Source organism: Pongo abelii, chromosome 17 (assembly GCF_028885655.2).
Source record: "Pongo abelii isolate AG06213 chromosome 17, NHGRI_mPonAbe1-v2.0_pri, whole genome shotgun sequence".
Lineage (NCBI taxonomy): Eukaryota > Metazoa > Chordata > Mammalia > Primates > Hominidae > Pongo > Pongo abelii.
The window spans coordinates 65,131,032-65,155,642 of record NC_072002.2 but is presented as its reverse complement, the minus strand read 5'-3'; the positions used below and the strand labels follow the sequence as shown (position 1 = coordinate 65,155,642).

General features: G+C 40.2%; 1 protein-coding gene across 1 annotated transcript; it reads right to left on the bottom strand.

Moving 5' to 3' along the window:
- Positions 1-1,265: 1,265 nt before the first annotated feature.
- Positions 1,266-20,110, bottom strand: SKA1 (spindle and kinetochore associated complex subunit 1). Its single transcript, XM_002828212.5, has 7 exons — positions 19,876-20,110; positions 19,204-19,302; positions 14,855-14,979; positions 12,874-12,971; positions 10,064-10,201; positions 4,144-4,313; positions 1,266-3,342 (listed from the first exon to the last, which is right to left on the bottom strand). Exons 2-7 carry the CDS (start codon positions 19,289-19,291, stop codon positions 3,194-3,196), a joined length of 768 nt encoding a protein of 255 aa, XP_002828258.2. The 5' UTR covers positions 19,292-19,302; positions 19,876-20,110; the 3' UTR covers positions 1,266-3,193.
- Between the last annotated feature and the right edge of the window lie 4,501 nt (positions 20,111-24,611).

Here is a 24,611-nt window from a genome sequence, read left to right as displayed (position 1 = left end):
AAAAAAGAAGACGACAAAGACGAAGAAGATGAAGGAGAAGATGGAGGAGGAGGAGGAGGAGAAGGGGAAGAAGGAGGAAGAGGAGAGGGAGAAGGAAAAGGAGAAGGAGGAGGAGGAGAAGAAAAAGAAGGAGGAAAAGGAGGAGAAGAATGAGGAGGAGGAGAAGGAGAAGGAGGAGAAGGAAGAGAAGAAGAGAAGAGAAAAAGAAAAATTGTATTAGTCTGTTCTCACACTGCTAATAAAGACATACCCAAGAATAGGTAATTTATAAAAGAAAGAGGTTTAATGGAACTCACAGTTCCTCATGGCTGGGGAGACCTCACAATCATGGCGGAAGGTGAATGAGGAGCCCAGTCATGTCTTACATGGCAGCAGGCAAGAGAGCTTGTGCAGGGGAACTCCCATTTATAAAACCATCAGATCTGGTGAGGCTCATTAACTACACCATGACAACAGCATGGGGAAAACCACTCCCGTGATTCAATTATCTCCACCTGGCTCTGCCCTTGACACTTAGGGATTATTACAATTCAAGGTGAGATTTGGGTAGGGGCACAGCCAAACCATATCAAAAATCAAACAAGACTTAAAGAATAATGCCATTATTTTCACTTAAGTTGAGGCATGAAAAATTAAACATGCCTGTATTTAAATTAAGGAAAACAAAAGGATAACAGTAAATATGCAGTGTCTGTGTGTTCATCACAGTGATGGTGTTAACCAGGCCACAGGCTTGTTGAGACACATTTTTTTCTCTGCTACAGGGACAAGCCTGCCAAGCAGATGGCACAGACATAGATAGACCAGTCTCCCCAGGTGCGTGAGAGAAGCATGGCTAAGTTCTTACAATCCCATTACCCATTTATCTTGACTATTATCAACCTACCCACACATTATTTTATCATCTTTTTCATCAAAAAGGGAAAAGCCTGTTTTCTTCTATACTACATTCACATAATATTTCCGACACCAAATGTGTGGGGTTTTTTTCCCCATCCCAACCAATTTTCCAACTCTCTAGACACCAACAGAGTATCCCATATTTAATTCAATTCTGACACTAAATACCTAGAGTTGATGCAGACCCCACAGATTAAGGGCTCAGTTCCATAAAACTGTCCCCAACTTCAAACACCAATCACAACTAGCAGGTCCTCAGGTTGCCCATACTTCTTTCTGTCCAACATTGCTACACATGGGGGTTCCCACAACCCCCTCCTCAGGTTTGATAATTTGATATGGCAATACAGAACTCAGGGAAATGCTTTACTTGTGTTTACCAGTTTATTTTAAGGCTACTACAAAGGATACAGATGAACAACAGCCAGATGAAGGGGTACCTGGGGCAAGGTCCAGAAGCGTCCTGAGCACAGGACTTGCTGACTTCATAAAGCTGGTGTGTGTCACCTTCCTGGCACATGAAAATGTTTGCCAATCCTGAAGCTCCCTGAACTCCACAGTTAAGGGATTATGTCTTGTTGACATAGGCCTGATGGATTATTCACTCAATCTCCAGCCCCTCTCCCCTCTCTGGAGGTGGGAGACTGAAAGTTTGAAACTTCCAATCATGATGTGGTCTTTGTGAGCAGCCCCCATCCTGAGTTATCCAGGTGCCCATCAAGAGTTACCTCATTGGAACAAAAAATTCTCCTATCACTAGGAAATTCAAAGGAATTTAGGAGCTTTGTGTCAGGAACTGGGGTCAAAGACCAAATATAGAACAAAAGATGTACTCCATCACTTTGGAAATTACAAGGGTTTTAGGAGCTCTGAACAAGGAACTGGATAGGAAGATCAAATATGTATTTCTTATTATATCACATTATCACATCAACTCAATGTACATTTATTACACTTTCATTACAGGTTGAAGTTTACAGACTGGTGTACACTAAATGCATTTCAGGTAAGCTGCTCCCTGAGTACCTACAGGAAAGCCCAATAATCAGATGATAAACTGTCTCCAAATCCAGCTTCCAGGAAGTTTACCTATAGACTGAAATGCCATCGATGGAATTTAGACACTAGTGATCTTTAAGTCCAAAGGGCCTGGGTATCCTAACCTCATCATCTTGATCTTTTTCTTCCAATATCACATCTGTACCCAATCTTTTTTTCTTTTGTCTTTTTTTCTGAGATGGAGTCTCGCTCTGTTGCCCAGACTGGAGTGCAGTGGTGTGATCTCGGTTCACTGCAACCTCCATCTCCTGGGTTCAAGCAATTCTCCTGAGTAGCTGGGACTACAGGCGCACACCAATCTGTACCCAATCTTATTAGGGTCTGCAGTCTGCAGCATTGTCCACTCAACACAAAAACTGGACAGGAGCATTTTTTAGTTCCATTATGTGCCTAGAACAGAGGCGTATTCAGCAGGTAGTTAAATATTTGGTGAGAGGAGGTGAATCTTGAAAATATATAAGCTTAGCCGGGCGCGGTGGCTCACGCCTGTAATCCCAGCACTTTGGGAGGCTGAGGCGGGTGGATCATGAGGTCAGGAGATCGAGACCACCCTGGCTAACACGGTGAAACCCCGTCTCTACTAAAAATACAAAAAATTAGCCAGGCCTGGTGGCGGGTGCCTGTAGTCCCAGCTACTCGGGAGGCTGAAGCAGGAGGATGGCGTGAACCCGGGAGGTGGAGTTTGCAGTGAGCTGAGATAGCGCCACTACAGTCTGGCCTGGGCAAAAGAGCAAGACTCTGCTCAAAAAAAAAAAAAAGAAAATATATAAGCTTTATCCAAAAAGAGTTTTATTTTTAGAAGAAACAAGAATAGGTCAGGTGTGGTGGCTCAAGCCTGTAATCCCAGCACTTTGGGAGGCTGAGGAGGGTGGATTGTATGAGCTCAGGAGCTCAAGACCAGCCTAAGCAACATGGTGAAACCCCATCTCTCCAAAAAATACAAAAATTAGCCAGGCATGGTGGCGCATGCTTGTAGTCCCAGCTATTCAGGGGGCTGAGGTGGGAGGATCACTTGAGCCTGGGAGGTTGAGGCTGCAGTGAGCCATGTTTGCACCACTGCACTCTAGCCTGCGTGACAAAGCAAGACCCTGGGTGACAAAGCAAGATCCTGTCTCAAAAAAAAAAAAAAGGAAACAAAAAAGATTGAAAGTTAAAAAAATTATATATAAGAAAATTATAGAAATAGCCTCTATACTCTATACCCTGTTGGTATGTTCAAAAGTTCACAAGGGACTCAGGTTATAACATAACGAGTAAGTCCTCCCCCTCGGACCTCTGATAGCCTCCGGCAGTGTCGTAAAATATTCAGTAACACGTGAAACTTCTTGTCAGCTTTCAAAGTTGTGAACTCCTTTATGTCAGCTTCCACTATAAAATAACGACCTAAAAATAAAGATATTAGTGCTAATTTTTATAAGGCCAACTTGCAAAAGAGTCTTTAATACATTAAGTTGTGAATATGAATGGTATTGTTTTTACTGTTAGTATCCAATAAAACCAAGAACTAGTATTCTTGCTAAAATAATAATTATTCTATCAACAGAAGTTGCATGCATGATATTTATTAGGTCACTAGCTATCTGTTGGTATCGCTTGAACAATTCACTTTTCAAGAGGCAATATGACATAGTGGTTATAAGAATAAAACCCATAACAGTGCTATCATTTAACTGGATGACCTTGGACAAGTAAGTTAAGCTCTCTTTGCCTATTCAGCAAATTGGGAGTAATAATAGTAAGTGATATGGGTGTTGTAAGGATTGAAGCTCTTGGCACACTCTCTGCCATATAGTAAGTAGCTATATCAACAGGACTAGCTGTTATCATTACTATTCAATTTCTTAAAACATTGGGCATAGTTTCACAATAGACTCTAAAGCAATGTTTCTCAGGCTCAGCACTACAGACACTGTGAGCCAGAGAATTCATTTTGTGGGTGCTATCCTGTGCACGGCCGGCTGTTATAGCAGCATCCCTGGCCTCTACCTACTAGATGTCAGGAGCACCCAGCTGTAACAACCAAAAATGTCTCCAGACATGGTAAAATGTCCTCTGGTAGGATAACTGCTCCTGGTTGGGAATTAACACTCTAGATTTAGAATTTTCTAGAACTAGCTACATTTCTCATGATTTAGTTATACTCTGAACAGTTCACATGTACACACATATATGCTGCCATTTTACCTTTGGTATCCTTCGTTTCTTCATCAATAAATCTGTGATAGAGATTTCTGGTCACAGAATTCATAGACTTTTTTGGCTGATGTAGGATTTTATATTTACTAATTACTGCCTTGTTGATTTCTTTAATAACATCATTAATTTGATCATAGGTTAAGCGGGATTTCATGTACCTGTAAAAAAGTATATGGCTAATTATTGTTTTAAAGAATTATCATACAAAATTACTTTCCTTGAAAAATATAAGTATGATGACTTTGTACAATAGTACAAAGTATTACAGTACCCTTTATAAAAACAATCTTATATCAACTTCCAAATAAACCAGACAGCTGAATAATTAAATAGAGGTGACAACATATCGGTGCTTACCTTCTCTAATTATTAACCTCTATTGTTTGCCTATGGAGAACTGATATTATAATTTTAAATAAGCTCTCAAATTCTGATTCAAATGGACTGATTAACTGCAACATATAAGTTTATTTAAACATTTTTAAATGTGAGCAAAGGAAAAACTTAAATATTAATAAATTATACAACTTATAGCACTCCAGTGCTATGCAAAAACTATTACTTGTTCAGAGAAAGAAAGAGAAAAAAAGGAGGAGGAGGAAGGGAAGATGAAGGGCAACAAAGAAGACCACAACAAAGTTGACAATGAAAATTAAGACAAAGGAGAACTGATGGGGTAGGGGATGTACAGGAATGAGTGACTGGAAGCTGCCTGGGCAGAGGAGAACCAAAGCATAGCCATGATGTTTTCTATGCCCTAGCTCAAGTTCCCTTAGAGCACTGTCTCTTTCACTCTGAATTATATTCTTCAACCTCCCTCTTGTCCGTCCTCCCACTCACCATGGAGTCTTATAATATAAAAATAGGAGACTCTCAATTTTGAATGTTTTGAACACACCAAAAACAAAACTTAATGATCTGCTTCAATTTGTCTCTTCAACAAATTGTAAGTTCAGTAGGTTAAGCTCTGTTCTTCACTTCTATTCAAAGTAGCAGCTTTCTAGTCAAAACTTCCTTGATACAATGATATAGAAGTTTATTTAAAAGACAATGTTCATATTTCCAAAAAAACACTCATTTTCATTATTCCTCTCTTTTCTAAATTCATTTTTGCTGTCCTGTTTTTTCTAACCACAATTTCTACAAACTCTTATACCCCAGCTCTCCACAATGCACTTATGTATTCCTTCAAATCTTCTCAACTACCACCTTGATTTCCTCAATAGTCATCCCTAATCTCTTTCAATGTTTTCCACTTTAACTTTACTCTCAGCACCATTTGTTTTAAAGTAAATAAAAACTCTATGCTTGGAAAACATGATTTTTTTACCCTAATCTAACTTCATTTCTCATTCATTAAATAACCCCTAGTTGAAAAATGAATACTCTACCATGACCATTCTAATTTCCTTCCAATAGCTCTTCATGGAAGCATTTTCCAAAAATCCTTTACTCCACTGTTCATCACAGCCATCTGCTCTTCACGTTAGCTCAGCCAATGAGCAACAATAACAAAGATCAAAGCTGAATAGCATCAGAGCATCAAACAGTTTTCATGAAAATAAAGCTGTCAATAAAGGAAATGACTGCTAGTGTGGTGGCTCACACTTGTAATCTCAGCACTTTGGGAGGCCGAGGCAGGTGGATCACTTGAGGTCAGGAGTTTGAGACCAGCCTGGCCAACATGGTGAAACCCCGTTTCTACTAAAAATAGAAAAATTAGCTGGGTGTGGTGTCACACGCCTGTGGTCCCAGCTACTTGGGAGGCTGAACCATGAGAACTGCTTGAGCCCAGGAGGCAGAGGTTGCAGTGAGCTGAGATCATGCCACTGCACTCCAGCCTGTGGGACAGAGTGAGACTGTCTCAAAAACAAAAAAAGTAGTGAAAAAAAAAAAAAGTAAAGGAAATGACAAAATGACCCTCTCCCCCCAGAAAAAGACTAAAGAGCAATGTCAACGTCATGACTAGTCTTGGACTTGTGAAAGAGCCAGGTATTTTTCAAGTGGCTAATTGGTAGCAATTTTTAAGTAGTAGGTAACACTAGCAGGTGTGAGATTAGGTTGGGCATTCTCACACACTACCAACAGGAGTAAAAACTGGTATGTAGCACTCTGATGTGTCAAGAGCTTGGAAACTGTCACTCCCATCCTCACAACAAGAGCAAACTGAAAGCTGGTAATTCTTCTCAGAGAATTGCAGTCACAGGGCCAAACAGTGCCCCCAAAACAGGAGAGACAAACAAATGCAGAGAATGACAGCTTCCTAGGAACAGAAGCCACTGGAGTGAGTAACTGTAGGAACATTTAAATAGTAACGGACAAACTGCTAAGGCTCAGTTTGAATAGCTTGAGAGTTAAAAACTCCTGGGGATCCAGTTTAGGGAGCCCCCCATACTTCCATGAGTTTTACTTCCAGGATCCACCTCTGCCTTCCCCCCAAGTTTTCAAAATGAAGATCAGAGAAAAATTCTCTTGAGCATCAGCAAGAGGAGGGAAAAAGTAATTATTTTGAAATAGGCCAGGGAAAAGTACAGCAGTTCTGTTATCCAAAACAAAGACCTGCCCTCAAGGAAAACTACTTGACTAGAACCTTATCTGACCTAGGGAAAGGGTAGTTAGACGATTTCAGCCCCGTCTAGCTAGGAAACACCTTAGAAGGTCACAGGCCAGAGATGCAGTACCCCTAAAAAGCCTGAGATTTAATCATAAGATTATAGAATGCTTCTCCTCTCCAACACCTTACCACCACTACAACAAGGTTACAGGAATGTATTAGTGAACTAACACTTAGTGAGCTACAAGACACAGAATCTATTAAGAAAAAATTTCTAAGGAAACCCAAAGACAATAGAGGAGACAAAAGAAATGGGAACTAGGGCCAGGCGCGGTGGCTCATGCCTGTAATCCCAGCACTCTGGGAGGCCGAGGCGGGCGGATCACGAGGTCAGGAGATCGAGACCATCCTGGCTAACATGGTGAAACCCCGTCTCTACTAAAAGTACAAAAAATTAGCCTGGCGTGGTGGCGGCAGGCGCCTGTAGTCCTAGCTACTCCGGACGCTGAGGCAGGAGAATGGCGTGAACCCAGGAAGCAGAGCTTGCAGTGAGCTGAGATCGTGCCAATGCACTGCAGCCTGGGCGACAGAGCGAGACTCCATCTCAAAAACAAAATAAAACAAAACAAACAAAAAAAAGAAATGGGAACTAGAAGAAATTGAAGCTTCTGACATTTACAACAGTAGCAACCATTAAACATAGCCCAGCTCCTAGACATATCAACATAAAATCTCACACTAAAAGCCTATTTACTTCAGTTCCTATTATCCAGATACATCTTGTCCAGCTTTCAACAAAAATTACTAGGCATAAGATAAAAATACAGGCTGAGAGCATCACAAGCATCAGAAGCAGATTGAGAAATGACAGATTTTGGAAGTATCAAACCACTAACTCAAATAACTATGTTTAATATGCTAAGGACTCTAATGGAAAAAGGATAAAATGCAAGAATAGACAGACAAAGCAGAGGTGGAAACTCTACAGAAGAATCAAAAGGAAATGCTAGAAATAAAGAACTCTAACAGAAATGAAGAATGCCTTTGATGGGCTCCATCAGCAGACTAGACTCAGCTAAAGAAAGAATCAGTGAACTTGAAGATACATCAATAGATAACGTCAATAGATACTTCCCAAACTAAAATGCAAAGAGAAATACAAAAAAGAACAGAAAACCCAAGAACTGTGAGGCAATCAAAAAAAGTATACACACAGGTAATGGGAATACCAGAGGAGAGGAAGAAAGATATGCAAAGAACTCTTAAAATTCAGTGAGAAGAAAACAAACAACACACTTTAAAAAGGGGCTCAAGACCTGAACAGATACCTCATCAAAGAAGATATGCAAATGGAAAATAAGTATATCAATATGAAAAGATGCTCAGCGCTCCCTTTGATAGCTCAGCTGGTAGAGCGGAGGACTGTAGTACTTGCTGAAAAGATGCTCAGTGTCAAATGTCACTAGGGAATTGTAAAGTAAAATAGATACCACTATACACCTATTAGAGTGGCTAAAATCCAGAACACTGACAATACCAAATGATAAAGAGTATGTGGAGCAAGAGGAATGTTCCGTCATTGCTGGTGGGAATGCAAAATGGTATAGCCATTGGCAGGTTTTTACAAAACTGAACATACTCTTATATGATTCAGCAGTTACACTCCTTTAAGTATTTACCCAAATGAGTTGAAAACTTATGTCTACACGAAACCTGCATATGAATGTTTTTAGCAGCTTTATTAATAGTTGCACCAAACTGGAAGGAACTAAGATTGCTTCAATAGGTGAACGAATAAACAAACCAGTACATCCATACAATGGAGTACTATTTAGTGTTAAAAAGAAATGAGCTATCAAACCACAAAAAGATACAAGGGATCATAAATCCTTATTTCTAAGTAAAAGAAGCCAGTCAGAGAAGGCTACATACTGTATGACTCTAACCATATAAGATTCTGGGGTTCAGTGGGAGATAGAAAGAGGTGGGATACAAGGCACTTTTAGGACAGTGAAACTTTTTAGGATAGTGAAATTCTTCTGTATGATACCGTAATGGTAGACACATGACATTACGCATTTGTCAAAACCCATAGATGGTACAAAACAGAATAAATCCTAACATTAAGGATGGTAGTTAATAGTAATGTATCAGTATTGGTTTGACAACTGTAACAGATATGTCATACCAATGCTCTGTTACTAGGGAAAACTGTGTGCAGGGGAGAAGCGGTATGAGAACACTGTACTATCTGCTCAATTTTTCTGTAAACCTAACAAAGGTTCTAAGAAACATACTTTATTAAATAAAACAACAACCAAAACAAACTGGTATGAAAAACTCTCTAGAAAGCAAAATAATCATGATCTTTGCCTCAGGGACTCTCCTCCTAAGACTCTATCCCAAGGAAATAAAAAAACTGCAAAACAGCCTTGTCTAAAAGATATTTCATTGTACCATTATTTATAACAATAAAGTCAACCCAAATACGTAATGAGGAAATGCTACAATAAGTTACTGGATAGCTATATATTATATGACTATTAATGATAGAAAAATTATCACAATAAAAGGATAGTAAGTTGTATTTACAGTATAACTACATTGCTATAATAACAGGTATAAGAAATACCTGTTACATATGTATAGTCAAATAAAATCTGGAAAGCTATAGCCTATCTTATTTATTGGTAGAATTACAGATGAGTTTTACTTTCTGACAACAAACACTTTCTAGCAACATGTATTATTCGTATAATAAAAAGGTAACAAGAAATGTAACATAACATGAAGCTTAGAAGTTAAGCTAAGCCCTGGAATTATGAGTTTAAAAATGTTGATTTTCATAATTGGTTTCCCATTATTGCCATATGTAAGAGACAAGGGAGACCCCCCTCTGGGGGAAGCATTTTGTCTTATTCATTCCTCTGTTCTGAGTGACCCAAGGCCTGGAATATAGCACAGGCTCAAACAAGCGCGGGGTGCAATGCACAAACGGAAACCAAACACAGCATTGTCCATTCTCATTCTCAATTCTACACAACACACTCAATTTCCTTAAAATTACCACAAAACTGAGGCTACTTCTATAATATGATTGGTAAATCTGTAACACAAAAAGGTCCAAGAGAGGACTTAAGCAATGAATTGATCCATCTCTAGATCTCTCTATGAAGGGGTTTTACAACAAAAATCTTCAAAAAATTTACTGCATTTTCATAGTATAATGTGAAACTTTTTAAAAAGATCCATATTTGAACATAGCATATTACAATTAATATAATTAAGCTTTATGATTTAAACGATCATTTATGTTTGTTAAGCGGTTGAACATTATTTATCTTAAATACTTACGAAGGAACACCATTGAACTCATCACAAGTTATAAATGGCATTTCCTTAATACTTCTTTGTTCTTTGGGAGGCTTCTTTACGGGTTCAGGTTCCTCAACTTTGATTGGTTCTTCAGGATCAAGATCTGATCCCTTAACACTACAGAATACAGATGTACATACATACAGGCAATTGTCAGAAATAAGCAGCATACTGACAGTTTTCCCAACTGAAAATAATATTAAATACGTAACTCATCCTGTTATAATCTTATTGCCAACACTTTTTTCTATCCCTATGTTTACTGTTCATGAACATCTGAACGGTGAAGGAAATGTTGAAAAATTAAGTTCCCAAATCTTCAGTAATATAGCTATATTTATTTATGTGTAACATGATATCTTCTTCAGTTGTCCCACCAGCTCCTCAAAGTCAGTAAGTTAACAGCTTTACGGCTTAATAGCTTCTCTTAACCCCTTAACAGCTTGTCTTCCTGACATCCCTAACTCTGAATCTGGAAACATCAGTTATCTTACACTTCTATTTATTCTAATTTATCCTGATGGTTGCTCATGTCAGTCCCTGTGTATTGCGGTCATTTTAGTTGCCAGCAATGATCACGGGTCACCCCTGGATTCTATCTGCCCAACATTTAGAGCGAGTGAGAAGCTTACTAATATAGCTCCTGTCCCACTAGCAAACAAAGTCTAGAAACACACTATAGCTTCTAGGTTCCTTAACTGCCAGGGATGTCGCCAGCAGCAAGTCAAGACATAGGAAAGACAACACCAAATATAAGAAACAGTAGGGGGCTGCTATAACTACACATAATAACAGGTATAAGAAATACCTGTAATATTTCTTATTGGTAGAATTACAGATGAGTTTTATTTTCTGACAACAAACACTTTCTAGCAACATGTATTATTTGTATAATAAAAAGGTAACAAGAAATGTAACATAATGTAAAGCTTAGAAGTTAAGCAAAGCCCTGGAATTATGAGTGGGAGGATGGCCTCAGGAGCAAGCCAAGGGAATCCTCAGAAAGACAGGAAGCGAGATCCCAAGATGACAGTCCAATGCCAGACACAGATGGCAACCAGCCTCACTGAGGTGGTGTGACTCGGTCATGCTGCACACTGTCAAGATAAAGATGCCCAATGCACCATAATCCTTCTGTGAATCCTAACATATGAGATTCCACTGTGAGACTGGCTGAATCGTACCTGAACTTGTCTTGACCATATGTTGAGGAAGCACCTGATTGGCTCCCTTATGCCCTGCTGTGTTTATCAGCTGAAAATAACCATTTTCACCTACAGAAAGGTTCTGCTCTCACCTATCCCTGAGAGTTGAAGCTAGGCCATAGTGAGCTTAGAAGAAAATTCCTCCTATTCCCCTGATCAAATTCTTGCTGGATGTCCAATGATGGGTAATGGCTGAGAAACAGCAAGACAGGATAAAGATGACAAGTCCTCACCGAGGTGATGGGAGGATATGTGGGTAACAAGAGAGCCAGGTCTTCGAGATGCAAAGTTTGAGGAGAAAATAGCAGGCCATTAAATTGCTGGAACTAGATGTCATATTAAGGCTAGAGCTGGACATTTGAGAGCATTAACAGTGAAGTTTGGTAAGAATGAGTAAAGCAGGTAGGAGAGATCTATAATTTAAAAGAGGGGAGAGGAAAAGGAGGCAGCCAAGTCAAAGAAGTGGGCTGACAACTAAGAAAGCACAGTGGCAGTGCAGAAAACAGAATTTCAAAAACAAAAAGGTGGTATGCAAAATGAAATCTTAGAAGTAGAACCAGGGCTGACGAGGGATTTTTGACCTCTTCGTGACCTTCAACCACCCTAGGTGTGGTGGCAATGACAGCCAAAAGCCAGGTGTTAGGGCCTCAGGGAAAAAGCCGAAGCACAGACACACCTTGTAAGGGGGGAGAGAGAGAGAGAGGATGGACATTTGAGGGGAAAAAAGAGCTAACCTTACGGTTCCTTTGGCTTTTATTTATTTATTTTGAGGCAGGATCTTACTCTGTCACCCAGACTGGAGTGCAGTAGCACCATCAGGGCTCACCGCAGCCTTGACCTGCCAGGCTCAAGCAATCCTCCCGCCTCAGCTCCCTGAGTAGCTGGGACTACAGGGGTGTGCCACTGTGTCTGGCTAGTTTTTTGTATTTTTAGCAGAGATGGGGTTTCACCATGTTGCCCAGGCTAGTCTCAAACTCCTGGGCTCAAGCAATCTGCCTGTCTTGGCTTCCCAAAATGCTAGGATTATAGGTGTGAGCCACTGTGCCCAGCCTCTTTAGCTATTTTTAAAATGGTAACTTCCTTAAGCTTATTTTTACCCAAAGGCAGTGGTTCTCAATGGTCGGGGAAGACTTTGCCCTCAGAGGCATTTGGCAATGTCTGGAGACATTTTTCATTGTCATGAATGGGTGGGATGGAGGGATGCTACCAGAATCTAGTAGGCAGAGATCAAGAACACTACTCAATGTCCTATTCTCATAACAAAAAATTAACCTGCCTAAAATGTCAAGGAACAAACGTCAGTTGACAAACTGCTCTCAGGGAAAGAAACCGAGTGAGCGAGTGAAAAAAGAGAGGCTAGAGAGACTTGCCCTTGGCAAACTGGGAAAGAAGTGTTAGATTTTCCTCAGAGACACCAAGATAAGAAAACTGGTGAACATGGAAATACTGTTTTTAGTATAGGTGACAAAAAACTAGATCATCGCTGACAAAACTGCAAGTTTATGAAAGAACAAAAGGCTTTGAAGAACTTGTTTTCATGGGTTTATAAATCCAGATAGCAAGAATAATTATAAATACACTTACCAGCTCTGGGTTACTGTTACTTGAGGCAAATGGGAAGGAATGTTTTCTTTAAGATGTTCTACGTCTTTGTAATCTTCTTCAAGAGATTCACAGAGTTCCTAAAATTTAAAAATGCTCACAAATAAGTCTCTGTCCTCCCCATGTGTGTTTTAAGATATTCTAAAGAGCAGGGAAAACAGTGAACCATAATCACAGTGACTGTGGCTGGACGCGGTGGCTCATGCCTGTAATCCCAGCACCTTGGGAGGCTAAGGCAGGTGGATCACGAGGTCAGGAGATCGAGACCATCCTCACTAACACTGTGAAACCCCGTCTCTACTAAAAATACAAAAATTTAGCCAGGCATGGTGGCACGCGCCTGTAGTCCCAGCTACTCAGGAGGCTGAGGGGGGAGAACTGCTTGAACCTGGGAGGAGGAGGCTGCAGTGAGCTGAGATTGTGCCACTGCACTCCAGCCTGGGCGACAGAGAAAGGCTCGTCTCAAAAAAAAAAAAAAAAAAAAAAAAAAAAAATCACATTGACTAGAGTACCGAAAATGCAGAATGAAGTGAAAAAGCAACGAATCCAGCAATAAAAAATTGGTTTCTAGAGCTGTTTTTGGATGGTGGTAATATTTTTCTCTACTGGATTTTTTTCAGAGAACAATCACTATAATCACATTGCAATTACAAAGCAGGACTAAAGTTAAGTCTTTCTCAAATACTTTAATCTTGGGAGATAACTAAGAAATATACAAAGAACTTATGTTTTTCATTCTCATAAATTGCTTTTGTTGGCTTATCAAATGCTCCCCAGTGTTACCTGTGTAACAGCAACCGTATTATCACAGCGTGGTAATATACCCAGCTGGCAAGCATGAGATGCTGCTTTAGGATGACTTCCACTGTGGGCTACCTGCCAGCTTAATGAAAATTTCTACTTGATAGCTGGGGTGTTTTGGTCTCTAACTTTTACTACAACTTGAGGCTATGAACTCATACACATTTTAATAAGGAAAATATTTTGTGCCTTTGGATTCCTGCCATCTGGCTCCCAATCACAATGTGAACAGAAATTCCAAATAGCCTTCAGTTCTGAGTTGAGCATTCTGTAGGCCCACACCTAACCCTGGACATTATTGGGCAGGTTAGAACTGAAATGCCGGTATTGGTTTCTGTTTTGAATTTATATAATGTCTTTTCCTTGAAGAGGTGAATGACATTCATGGATACCAATTCCATTTTGACTAATAGAGTGATAGGCATAATCATGCCCATTCCTATAGCTGAACAATCTTTACAGACCTTAAGGATTATAAAGCTGAATGGGGTCAGGGAGGTCCCTTGTTCAATCCCACTGAGCAATTCCCCAGCTCTAACAACGTGAGATAATTATGGTACAGATTATTTCCCCATCAGGAAGTGCACAAGTACTTTTACTAGCTGAAGTCAATTTGAAGGCTTGTTTAGAATAAAATGTGCATGTGAATGAGGCTCAAGTTTTTCTTTACCTGAGAACCCTTACATTACCTTTTATAAAAATATAGAAATATAGACATATAAGGGAGCTAAGAAACAGTTCAATATGATCCATTATTTTTTCAAATGAGGATCTTGAAACCCCAACAGGTAAAATAGCTTTCTCAGGGTGGCAGAGAGTACCAAGGACCACCAAGGCAAGAATCCGTATCTCCTCACCTAAAGCAGGTGTTCTTTACATACCACTCTACTAGAACATCATTGTTTAAATTAAAGCTACCAAGAATTATTAGCAAACTCTCCTTTCTAGTAAAGTTGAATTCCACTGGCCATCAGCAGAAAGAAGTAGCTGTGGAGCTCCAAATTCCATTATACTAGGAAAATAAAACATAAATGGCATACTGTACCATTAATAATTTATAAACCAAAAACATTATAAACAAAGCATCCTTAAGAATTACTTATTGATTAGGGAGTTTGTATGTATTGCCTTTTTTACTGCTTCCTCATTAGAGAAACATTACCTTGAGTGAATTGTTGGTTTGTTCTTGATACTGAATTTCCAATTCCAATTTATTTAGAAGTTCATTTATTACAATGATCTCATCTCCTATTTTATTTAATACAGTTTTCAAGGTAGGTTCCTGGCCTGTTATAAACAAAAATAAAATAGAAAACAAAGTGTATAGAAAAGGAGTAGCTACAAGTACTCATGCGAACTCTTGGAACAGATAGCTGTACCGTAGAGAGGGGTGGAAAAAGGTCTACTGCTTTAGCCCCTAGAAACTGACTCCATGGACTATCTTGAGACCTCATTTCTAAGTAGTACGGAACAGAAGGAGGGGAGAGGCAAGGACAATGTCTCCCCCGCGTCTTTGGTTTCTGGCAAATTCCTCCACTTATTAAAACACTTAGAAATGCTAGGTAAAACAAGCATCCTTCTACGTCCACAGCTAAGCTTTCATGAGAAAAAGGCAAATTTCCAAGGGTTCCAATATAAAGAGGGAACTGTGGTTCCTCCTCATACCAGGCAGGGTGTGTGAGCTGGGGCTGCAGCAGCCCTAATCTGAGGAGTGTGGAGCAATGCTGGACAGGAGGTTTTCAATCTCAGCAATGGAATATATTTGATTTTAATAGGGATAAGATCCAAGGTTTTGGGGCTTTAAAACACAGGGTGTTGGGAGTGAGAATCTCAAATGAGGCTAGGACTCTTCTTCATGAATATATTTTCGGTGAAAGTTGTAATCACTCACCAGAGAAAAAAGCTTATGTTTTAGACAGGCCCTTCAGTGTGTGTGTGGAAGGGGTAGGAGTGAGGTTGAGGTGAAACTCTCTTTCAGAATTTGTAATATGGATTTGGAATTCATATTAACACTATCCACACTATTCAAAACCACCCCTAAGCAGACAAAGTAACATAAAAAGTCACAAGCTGGTGATAACCCTGGGTACCTGGCAAAAACAAACATAAGACATCTATAAAGTAGTATATTCTCATAGTCCCAATCCCACCTCCTAGCACCCCTCTCTAGCAACTTTCAGAGATTTGAGATGGATGAGAAAATCAGAGTCCCTTCCTCCCTAGAAATAAAAGAAGTAGTTTTTTAAAAAATTTAAGGGCAGGTTAAAAGCACAAAAGAAAAACTACCTTCATAATTGAAGCTTCCCATCTGCATTTCCAGCAATCTAACAATGACATATACATAAGTAAAAGCAGACTTTGGCAATATCTGTAGATTAAGGAGGCGTAGAGTGAACCAGGTAGAAGGCCTGAAGTCGGGGACACCAAGTACCTACCTCATTACTGTGAAGATAGGTGAAAGTACATATAAGATGGGCTTAGCCCTGCGTGTAGAACCTAATAGTAAATGCTAACTGCCATTCATCATCATCATGAGGAGTATATCATTCTATCTAATAGAGCAACGCTACTTGCATTTGACATTCAGCTCATAACAACTAAAACAAATTAATAAGTAAATGAGAGTACTGATGATGTCTCTGAGAATAATTTCAGTAGAATTAGTTGAACACAGTATTTCTTCTCCATATACTGGTATCTCAACTTTTAGTCACCTAAATTTTAGGGTGTCGTTTACCACTTTTTTTTTTTTTTTTTTTTTTTGAGACAGTGTCTTGCTCTGTCACCCAGGCTGGAGTTCAGTGGCACCATCAGAGTTCACCGCAGCCTCAACCTACCAGGATCAAGCAATCCTCCTGCCTCAGCCTCCTGAATAGCTGGGACTACAGGTAAGCGCCACCACACCTGGCTCATTTTTTATTTTGTGTAGAGACGGGGTCTTACTATGTTACCAGGTTGGTCTCAAACTCCTGAGTGCAAGCGATCCGCCTGCCTCAGCCTCCCAAAGTGCTGGGATTACAGGTGTGTGTCTGGCCACTGGTTTTTATGTAGTAATCTAGTCAGTTACAGAAGCCAAAGTAGCAAACAAACTACCAGACTTTATTTTATAGGCTATGGAGCCACACAAATTATTCTCCCCCCATACAAAATGACAGTTGACAACTGTGTAGGGATCTAATGGGTCTGACTGCTTCAGCCAGGCCTATGCTTTGGTGGGTCATGTGAATTCAAGGCTTGATAGTTTTATAGATCTCCAAATTATATTTGTTTATTCATGAGTAATCACAACCTCAGAAAGTGAATTTAAACAAGACTAATTATTAAACATCTAAAAGTCTCTTACAAATTACTTCAATAAAAATGGCAACAAAATAGAAAGAGTACTAACATGGGAATCAAGAAACAGAAACTGTGGCCCAACCAAGTACTCATAAGCTGAGGGACCTGGGCCAGCCACCTGACTTCCAAGAGTCTCAGTTTCCTCAGGTGTGAAGTGAGGGAGCTCCTTAAGATGAACCCACAGTCCCTTTAGCTTTAACTTTCCAGAGTATGTGAACCATAAACTGTAAAATGTATAAGGCTCTTTTATTAGTAGTTATCAATATAGGACTGAGAATATCAAGGTCCCTGAGAGGGGAGGTATAATTCGAAACGGCCTATCTAACATTATAATTTCATATTTGAGAAAGTTTTTAAAATACCAATTCATAATACAAACTACAATACAAGTTCAACACAACCTTCCCAGCACATGGAATTCTGTCTGCCAATAAACCTTTACCCTCCCAGATAAGGTTAGGGAGTATATAATTCTTTAAACAACATTTTAGATTTGACAAGGATCATCTGTTTCTCTGAACTTTCACTGCATCATCCAATTTCAGCACGTCAAAATATTTTCAAAGATACTTACAATCTCCAAGTTCATGGATGCTTAAATAATTTATTTCATTTTCAATTAGTTATTTCCCAGTGATATAGAGTAATAAGCTTCCTCCAAAGCAGGCTCTAAGATGGGTTATGAACTACTTTTACCCCGATGGAGCTCTACATCAGTTTTTTTTACTTGCCTTTTAATACAGTGATGTGCCACATAACAGTGATTCAGTCAACAATGGACCACAAATATGACAGTGGCCCCATGAGATTATAACGGAGCTGAAACATTCCTATTGCCTTGTGACATCGCAGCCATCATAACATCATGGTGCAATGCATTATTCACATGTTTGTGGTGATGCTGGTGTAAACGAACTATAATGCCAATATTATAAAAGTACAGCATACAATTATGTATAGTACATAATAATTGATAATAAATGGTTACTAGTTTATGTTATTTACTATACAATACTTTGTATTGTTATTTTAGAGTGTACTCCTTCTACTTATTAAAAAAAAAAAGTTAACTGTAAAACAGCCTCAGGCAGGTCCCTCAGGAGATATTCCAGAAGGCATTGTTATCATAGATGACTGCTCCATGTGTGGTACTGCCCCTGACAACCTTCTAGTGGAACAAGATGTGAATGTGGAAGACAGATATTGATGATCCTGACCCTGCATAGGCCTAGGCTAATGTGTGTGTGTGTATTCGCTTTTGACAAAAAAATTTTAAAAAGTTAAAAAAAAATGGAAAAAAAGCTCATAAAGATATAAAAATATTTTTGTACACCTGTACAATGTATTTGTTTTAAGCAGTTATTAGAAAATAAAAAAGCTAAGCCAAACTAAAAAGTTTATTAAGTAAAAAAGTTATAGTAAGCTAAGGTTAATGTATTATAGAAGACAGTTTTTTATTTTTTATAAATTTAGTGTAGCATAAATGTATAGTACTTATAAAGTCTACAGTAGTATACAGTGATGTCCTAGGCCTTCACATTCACTCACTGTCTCACCCACAGCAACTTCCAGTTCTGCAAGCTCCATCAATGGTAAGTGGCCTATACAGGTGTTCCATTTTCAATCTTTTACTGTATCTTTTCTATGTTTAGATACACAAATACTCACCATTGTGTATTTAGTACAGTTACGTACTATACGGGTTTGTTGCCTAGGAGCAATAGGCTATATAGCCTAGATATGTAGTAGGCTGTACCATCTTGGTTTGTGTACATTTACGTACATTCTATGATGTGATGTTTGCACAACGACCAAATCATGTAACGCTTTTGTCAGAACACATCTCCATCATTAAGCAACGCATGACTGTATCTCTATTTAGCTGTAGAACGATGGATGCCACATAACCTTCAAATCTCACCATTGGCCTATATGTCTCAGAAAAACATAAGTAAATAATTCTAATGAATATTCAGTTCATTGTTCAATGTACCTTACATTTTTAGTATCCTCCACAATATTCAAAATGACATTGGACTATTTAAAAAATCGTTATGCAAAATCTAAAATTACCTAAGATGCAGTCACTTAACCAAGCAAAGATATCATTCAGAGTGGAATAATCAAAATGCATTTTGTATATACAAAGTCAGTGGAATCTGTTTTACTTACCACAGTTTCTTAATGACAAGGTTTTCTTAATATTGCCAATCTTTTCATTAACATGAGAGCATAATTGTTCCAGATCTGAGGAGGCCATCCTTTAAGCCTCTGAAGAAAAAAATATAAACATATTCGTAACAACAAAAGCCACACAAATTTCTGTTCACTTTCGAAATCCAAGAATGGTCAATGTCAAGTAAATCACGTGTCTCTGAAGGTTAAGTACACAAATTCAAGAGCAATTTCTTTCAATTCTACAACCTTCAGTTTCTAACCACGGTACCGTCCTGACCTGTCTTAGAGCCTTAGGCCATCGATGGATCCCAAACCAGGGTAAAGGGGATAAGCCTGGGTCCTTTCCTTAAGGATTCAGGAGGACAAACGCACTATTTATATATAAAGACAACATTGGTATTTTCTTTAAACACGCAAAATATGGACACATTTTTAAAAAATGTGTTACACTGTCAAATAAATGGGCCCAGGTAATCATTTTTCCTGTGCTGTGAGGGGTTGGGGCTTTACAGTTTGGGATCGGTAAGGAGGCAGAGAAATGGGAAAGAACCAGTTTCCCACCCACTCCGCGGGTGAGAGAGAAGGGGAGGGTCTAAAGCATCCACCCCAGCGTCCAGCCCCGTCCTCCCCCACGCCCGGCGCGGCCCCCAGCCGCCAAGCAGCTACCTCGGGCGCTTCCGAAGGCAGGATCCTCAACCTTGAGTCCGTCCGGGAGCAAAAGGCTACTCGCCGCTGGGTCTCCAGCCGCGGATACCGCAGTCTCCGCTGGAAGCCCGGGATGGTGAGACGTGACTCCGTGAGCAAAATTCAAACCGCCCGCCGGGCCCTGGTGCAGCGCAGGCGCACATCCATGCCTCCGAAGCGCAGGCTCAGCCGCTGTTCCCGGTTTGCGTCATCCGGGGCCACAGCTGGGCGGGAAGGAGGCGTGGCCGAGCCGGGGAAAGGCGGGGCGAGGGCGAAGGCGGGGCTTCCGGACGAAAGGATGCCCCGGAGGTGCACTTCCCGCGCTAACCAGTCCCAGGAGATTTTAGTGGGCCATGCAGTCTTGACCGCAGCCCAGCCAGGGACCTGGAGTCGCCAAGATGTGGACTTCGACATGTGCTGCACCTTAGAGTCACCAGGGGCAGCTATTACAAGTCTCAGTGCCTAGAGTACACCCCAAGTCGGTGAAATCAGATGCTGGGGAAATGAGGCACAAGCCTTAGTATTTATAAAAACACCCCAGAAAATTCTAAAGAGCAGCCAAGTTTGTGTAGAAGAAACAGTGACCCTGTCTTCTGGGTCTTACAGCCTCTGTAAGTGTTCCCGGGCCAAACCAGGGGTCGGGCTGCTTATTCTCATGATGAACTGGGAAAGAAGAGTTTATTTCGGTAACCGGGTACAGGGAAAAGGCCTGGAAAATATCGCCAGATCGACTCAAAATTACAAAGTTTTCCAGAGCTTATATACCTTCTAAACCATCTGTCTACATGTAAGTGTGCATGTGTGTAAAGACATAAATTATTAACTTCTTTTAATCTATAACTAAGATCAGTCCTAAGGAAGGTCTTTATTTAAGTAAATTTACTTAATGTAGATGGGTGCAGGTGCCAGAGGTGATTACCCTTATCTTGTCTCCTGCTAAATCATGAAGGTTTGGGCAGTTCCTTCAGACCCCCGATAAACTTGTTTGTGGAGGTCTGAGGGAGTTTCTTGAGACCCCTGATAAAAAACTTGTTTAATCTTGAACAGGTCCTGTTAAGAATTCCTTCTTTGTTTTGTCATGCTTCAAGGCCCAGGAAAGGCCTGGGCAAAACTCTTGGTGGGCTTTTGTTACATTCCAGCCTTTGTATAAAGACACTGGCTCTTTCAGCTTTTAATATTTAACTTAACCAGTGCTGAAACAGTGGTTACGGAGGCCTGTCTGTTCAGCTGTTAGTGAGACCTGGCCTGTCACATAAGAGCAAATATAAATTTAAAATAAGAAAAAGAAAAGTTTAGTTCTCCCTGTTGAAAAAAAGGGAAAAGCACCCAGGGCTGGAGTGGTGGCACCACCAGATTCTGTCCATCCCTTGGCTCCACTGCGCTATTATTATGCACTTGCGCCTTCGGGCTGCCAGCCCCTGTCCTCAGGTCTTTCTCCCAGGCAGCAGAAATGAGCAAGAGGCATGTGTAATAGGCTTAACTGCCAATAGAACCAGTACCTTGAGAGCGTTGTGCTGGAAGCCACACTTGGTGGCTTCCATCTGCTTCTCACTGGTCACTCCCATCTGCGAAGGAGACTGAAAAAAATCTTTTGTAAAAAATGTAATCTGGACAGTTACTTTCACTCACGTCCGTGTGAAGAGACCACCAAACAGGCTTTGTGTGAGCAACAAGGCTGTTTATTTCACCTGGGTGCAGGCGGGCTGAGTCTGAAAAGACAGTCAGCTAAGGGAGACAGGAGTGGGGCCGTTTTATAAGATTTGGGTAGGTAAAGGAAAATTACAGTCAAAGGGGGTTCTCTGGCGGGCGGGGTGGGGGTCACAAGGTGCTCAGTGGGGGAGCTTTTGAGCCAGGATGAGCCAGGAGAAGGAATTTCACAAGGTAATGTCATCAGTTAAGGCAGGAACAGGCCATTTTCACTTCTTTTGTGATTCTTCAGTTACTTCAGGCCATCTGGATGTATACATGCAGGTCACAGGGGATATGATAGCTTAGCTTGGGCTCAGAGGCCTGACAGTTACATTGCATCCTCAAGACTTAAGTTTAGCCTAAAGTTGACTCCATACATATTTTAAGTTGTGCCTAAAGGTTTCTCTGTAAGTCGCAAACTATAACCTAAATGAAGGTGTAAACAGACTGTAATCTACTCTTGTGCCAGTCACTGAGTTATGGCCAGTGAAAGGGGGCCAGCTGCTCAAACCATGTTCAAATAAGGCAAACGCTGACTGTAACCAATCCAGCTGTTGCTATACCTCACTTCCTTTTCTGTACATCACTTCCTTTTTCTGTCTATAAATCTTCCACCACGTGGCTGTGCTGAAGTGTCTCTGAACCTACTCCGGCTGGGGAGGCTGCCTGATTGGTGGAATCATTCTTTGCTCAAGTAAACACTGTTAAATTTAATTAGGCTAAAGTTTTTCTTTTAACAGACTGTAGGAGTTCTATTTGTAAGGGAGAATGAGAGTATAGATACTGGGTAGGGAAGGAGTTCAGAACACACCACCTCAAAACATGCCACTGTGGCATATTGATTCTTTTGAGTGAAAAGCACTTAAAAAACAGCAGGTGCAAGAAGGGCACACTGGCCTTCCTTTTTCTTCCTGAAAGCAGAAGATGGAAGTCCCATGTGAGAGATGTCCTCACTACACCAAGAGGAAAGAAACATTCTTATCCCTAGACATGAGAAGTCAAAGACAAGAGACATCTGTACAAACAAAACTTGTTGCGCTTACCAGTATCTTCCTAGTCACTTCTCCATGATTCATTGACCAAATCTAAGCCCCTTTTTCTTGTCATATTTTCACAATTTATTACTCTGTCCAATATGGTATACAAGCATTTAGCTCTAACTGCATCTTTGGGTCTTCATTTTTCTTGTGAGGATTCCCATGTACAAGTAAAAAAAATTATTAATATTCTATGATTTTCTCTTGTTAATTGGTATTATGTCAGTTCTGGCCAGAGACCTTAGGAGCATGGAAGAAAATTTTATCCGTTAATGTTTAATTTCCTTATTTTATACCATCACATGAACAATTCTAGATTATTTATGAATTCCACATTTTTCGTACCCAGCTGACTTTGAAAAAAAATATTTTATTTTTATTTTTTGTATTTTTACTTTGTGCTTTTTCTTACAGCTAGGTATCAAGGTTAACTGCTGGATGTCCCCAAGTCAGAATTAACTAAGAGCCTCATTGTAGAATTAAGATTGAGGATCTCTGTAAGCAACAGGATTGCATTTCTGAGCATTTTGGGAAACATTTATTCTAATGTTTTGACCAATGACAAGTGACCATCTGGTCCAATAGGTTTTGGGACAGCTTCATAGATCTCTGGTGCTGATAAGTCTTCATTCAGAACAGGGAGGGCCCATTGAAATAGATGGGGTGCATTCTGAGGTGCCTCACTGATCAGAATTGACCCAAGGCAGATTATATTTTTACAATTCCTATTAATCTACAGTCCTTTGGCTTGTTTTTAAAAGTCTTTTTCCAGCTGACATAATTAAAATCCATTGCATGTACTTGTAACACAGTAGTCACTGGGATAATTTCTTAATTCTCACAAGCAGTCATAGCAGCTGAGACAAACCATTTCAGAAAATCAAACTCTTCCCTTTTTCAATGTCTCATGTCCTCAAATGATATTTAGTTCTTGTGGTGTTGGTTGATTTATTTGTTTTAAACCAGAGAAGACAGGAAGAAGAAAAACGTCTTACAATTTTCCTAGTGTTCTTTCTTTACCATATTGAGTCTTTATCCAATATATACTTTTTTAGTATTATAGTCAGAGCCCCAATTTCTGTGCCACCAGAGCTGCCCCTAACAAAGGCCCAGTGCTGTGTAATATGAATAGAGGCAGGAAAGGAAAGTAGTCAACATGCAAAACTTCTCGCACCCTCTCTTTCTCTCTCAGTCTCTCTTTCTGATGTCTAAAATGGCACCCATACATGAGACAAGGGAAGATGGAAAAAAAAAGAAGATGGAGACCTTCACCTCAGTCATTAAATGGCTCTGTGAACTTGGAAAGTGGATGGCTTCTTTTTTTTTTTTTTTTTTTTTTTTCTGAGATGGAGTCTTGCTTCATCACCCAGGCTGGAGTGCAGTGGTGCAACCACGGCTTACTGCAACCTCTGCCTCCTAGTTTCAAGCAATTCTGCTGCCTCAGTCTCCTGAGTAGCTGGGATTACAGGCATGTGCCACCACACCCAGTGAATTTTTGTATTTTTAGTGGAAACGGGGTTTTGCCATGTTGGCCAGGCTGGTCTCGAACTCCTGACCTCAGGTCATCCACTCCCCTCAGCCTCCCAAAGTGCTGGGATTACAGGCATGAGCCGCTGCCCCCAGCCCAAAAGTGGGTGGCTTCTGAGATCACTTCCAGCTCAAAGCACTAGGTTCTTTTTCTTGTGAAAAGTATTTCCTCTTCCTGTAGCCTGCTTAAAAAATATAAATATGATGCTGTAGAAGAGATGGACTTCTAAGTTTAAAAGAATTGAGACTGCCTCACAGTTTTTTTTCCCCAACTTCTTAACAAGATGCACCCAAAATCAGTTTAAAAAAAGAAAACCTCTCCCCAAAAAATCAATAATAATTGCCAACAAGGAAAGGGAGATAGTGGAATGCAATAAACTTTAAAAAGTGGTATCAAGGAGGAAAATGAAGGATTCTGGAGCAGAGAGGATAAGTAGCCTGGCTCCTAATCACACACCACCCCTG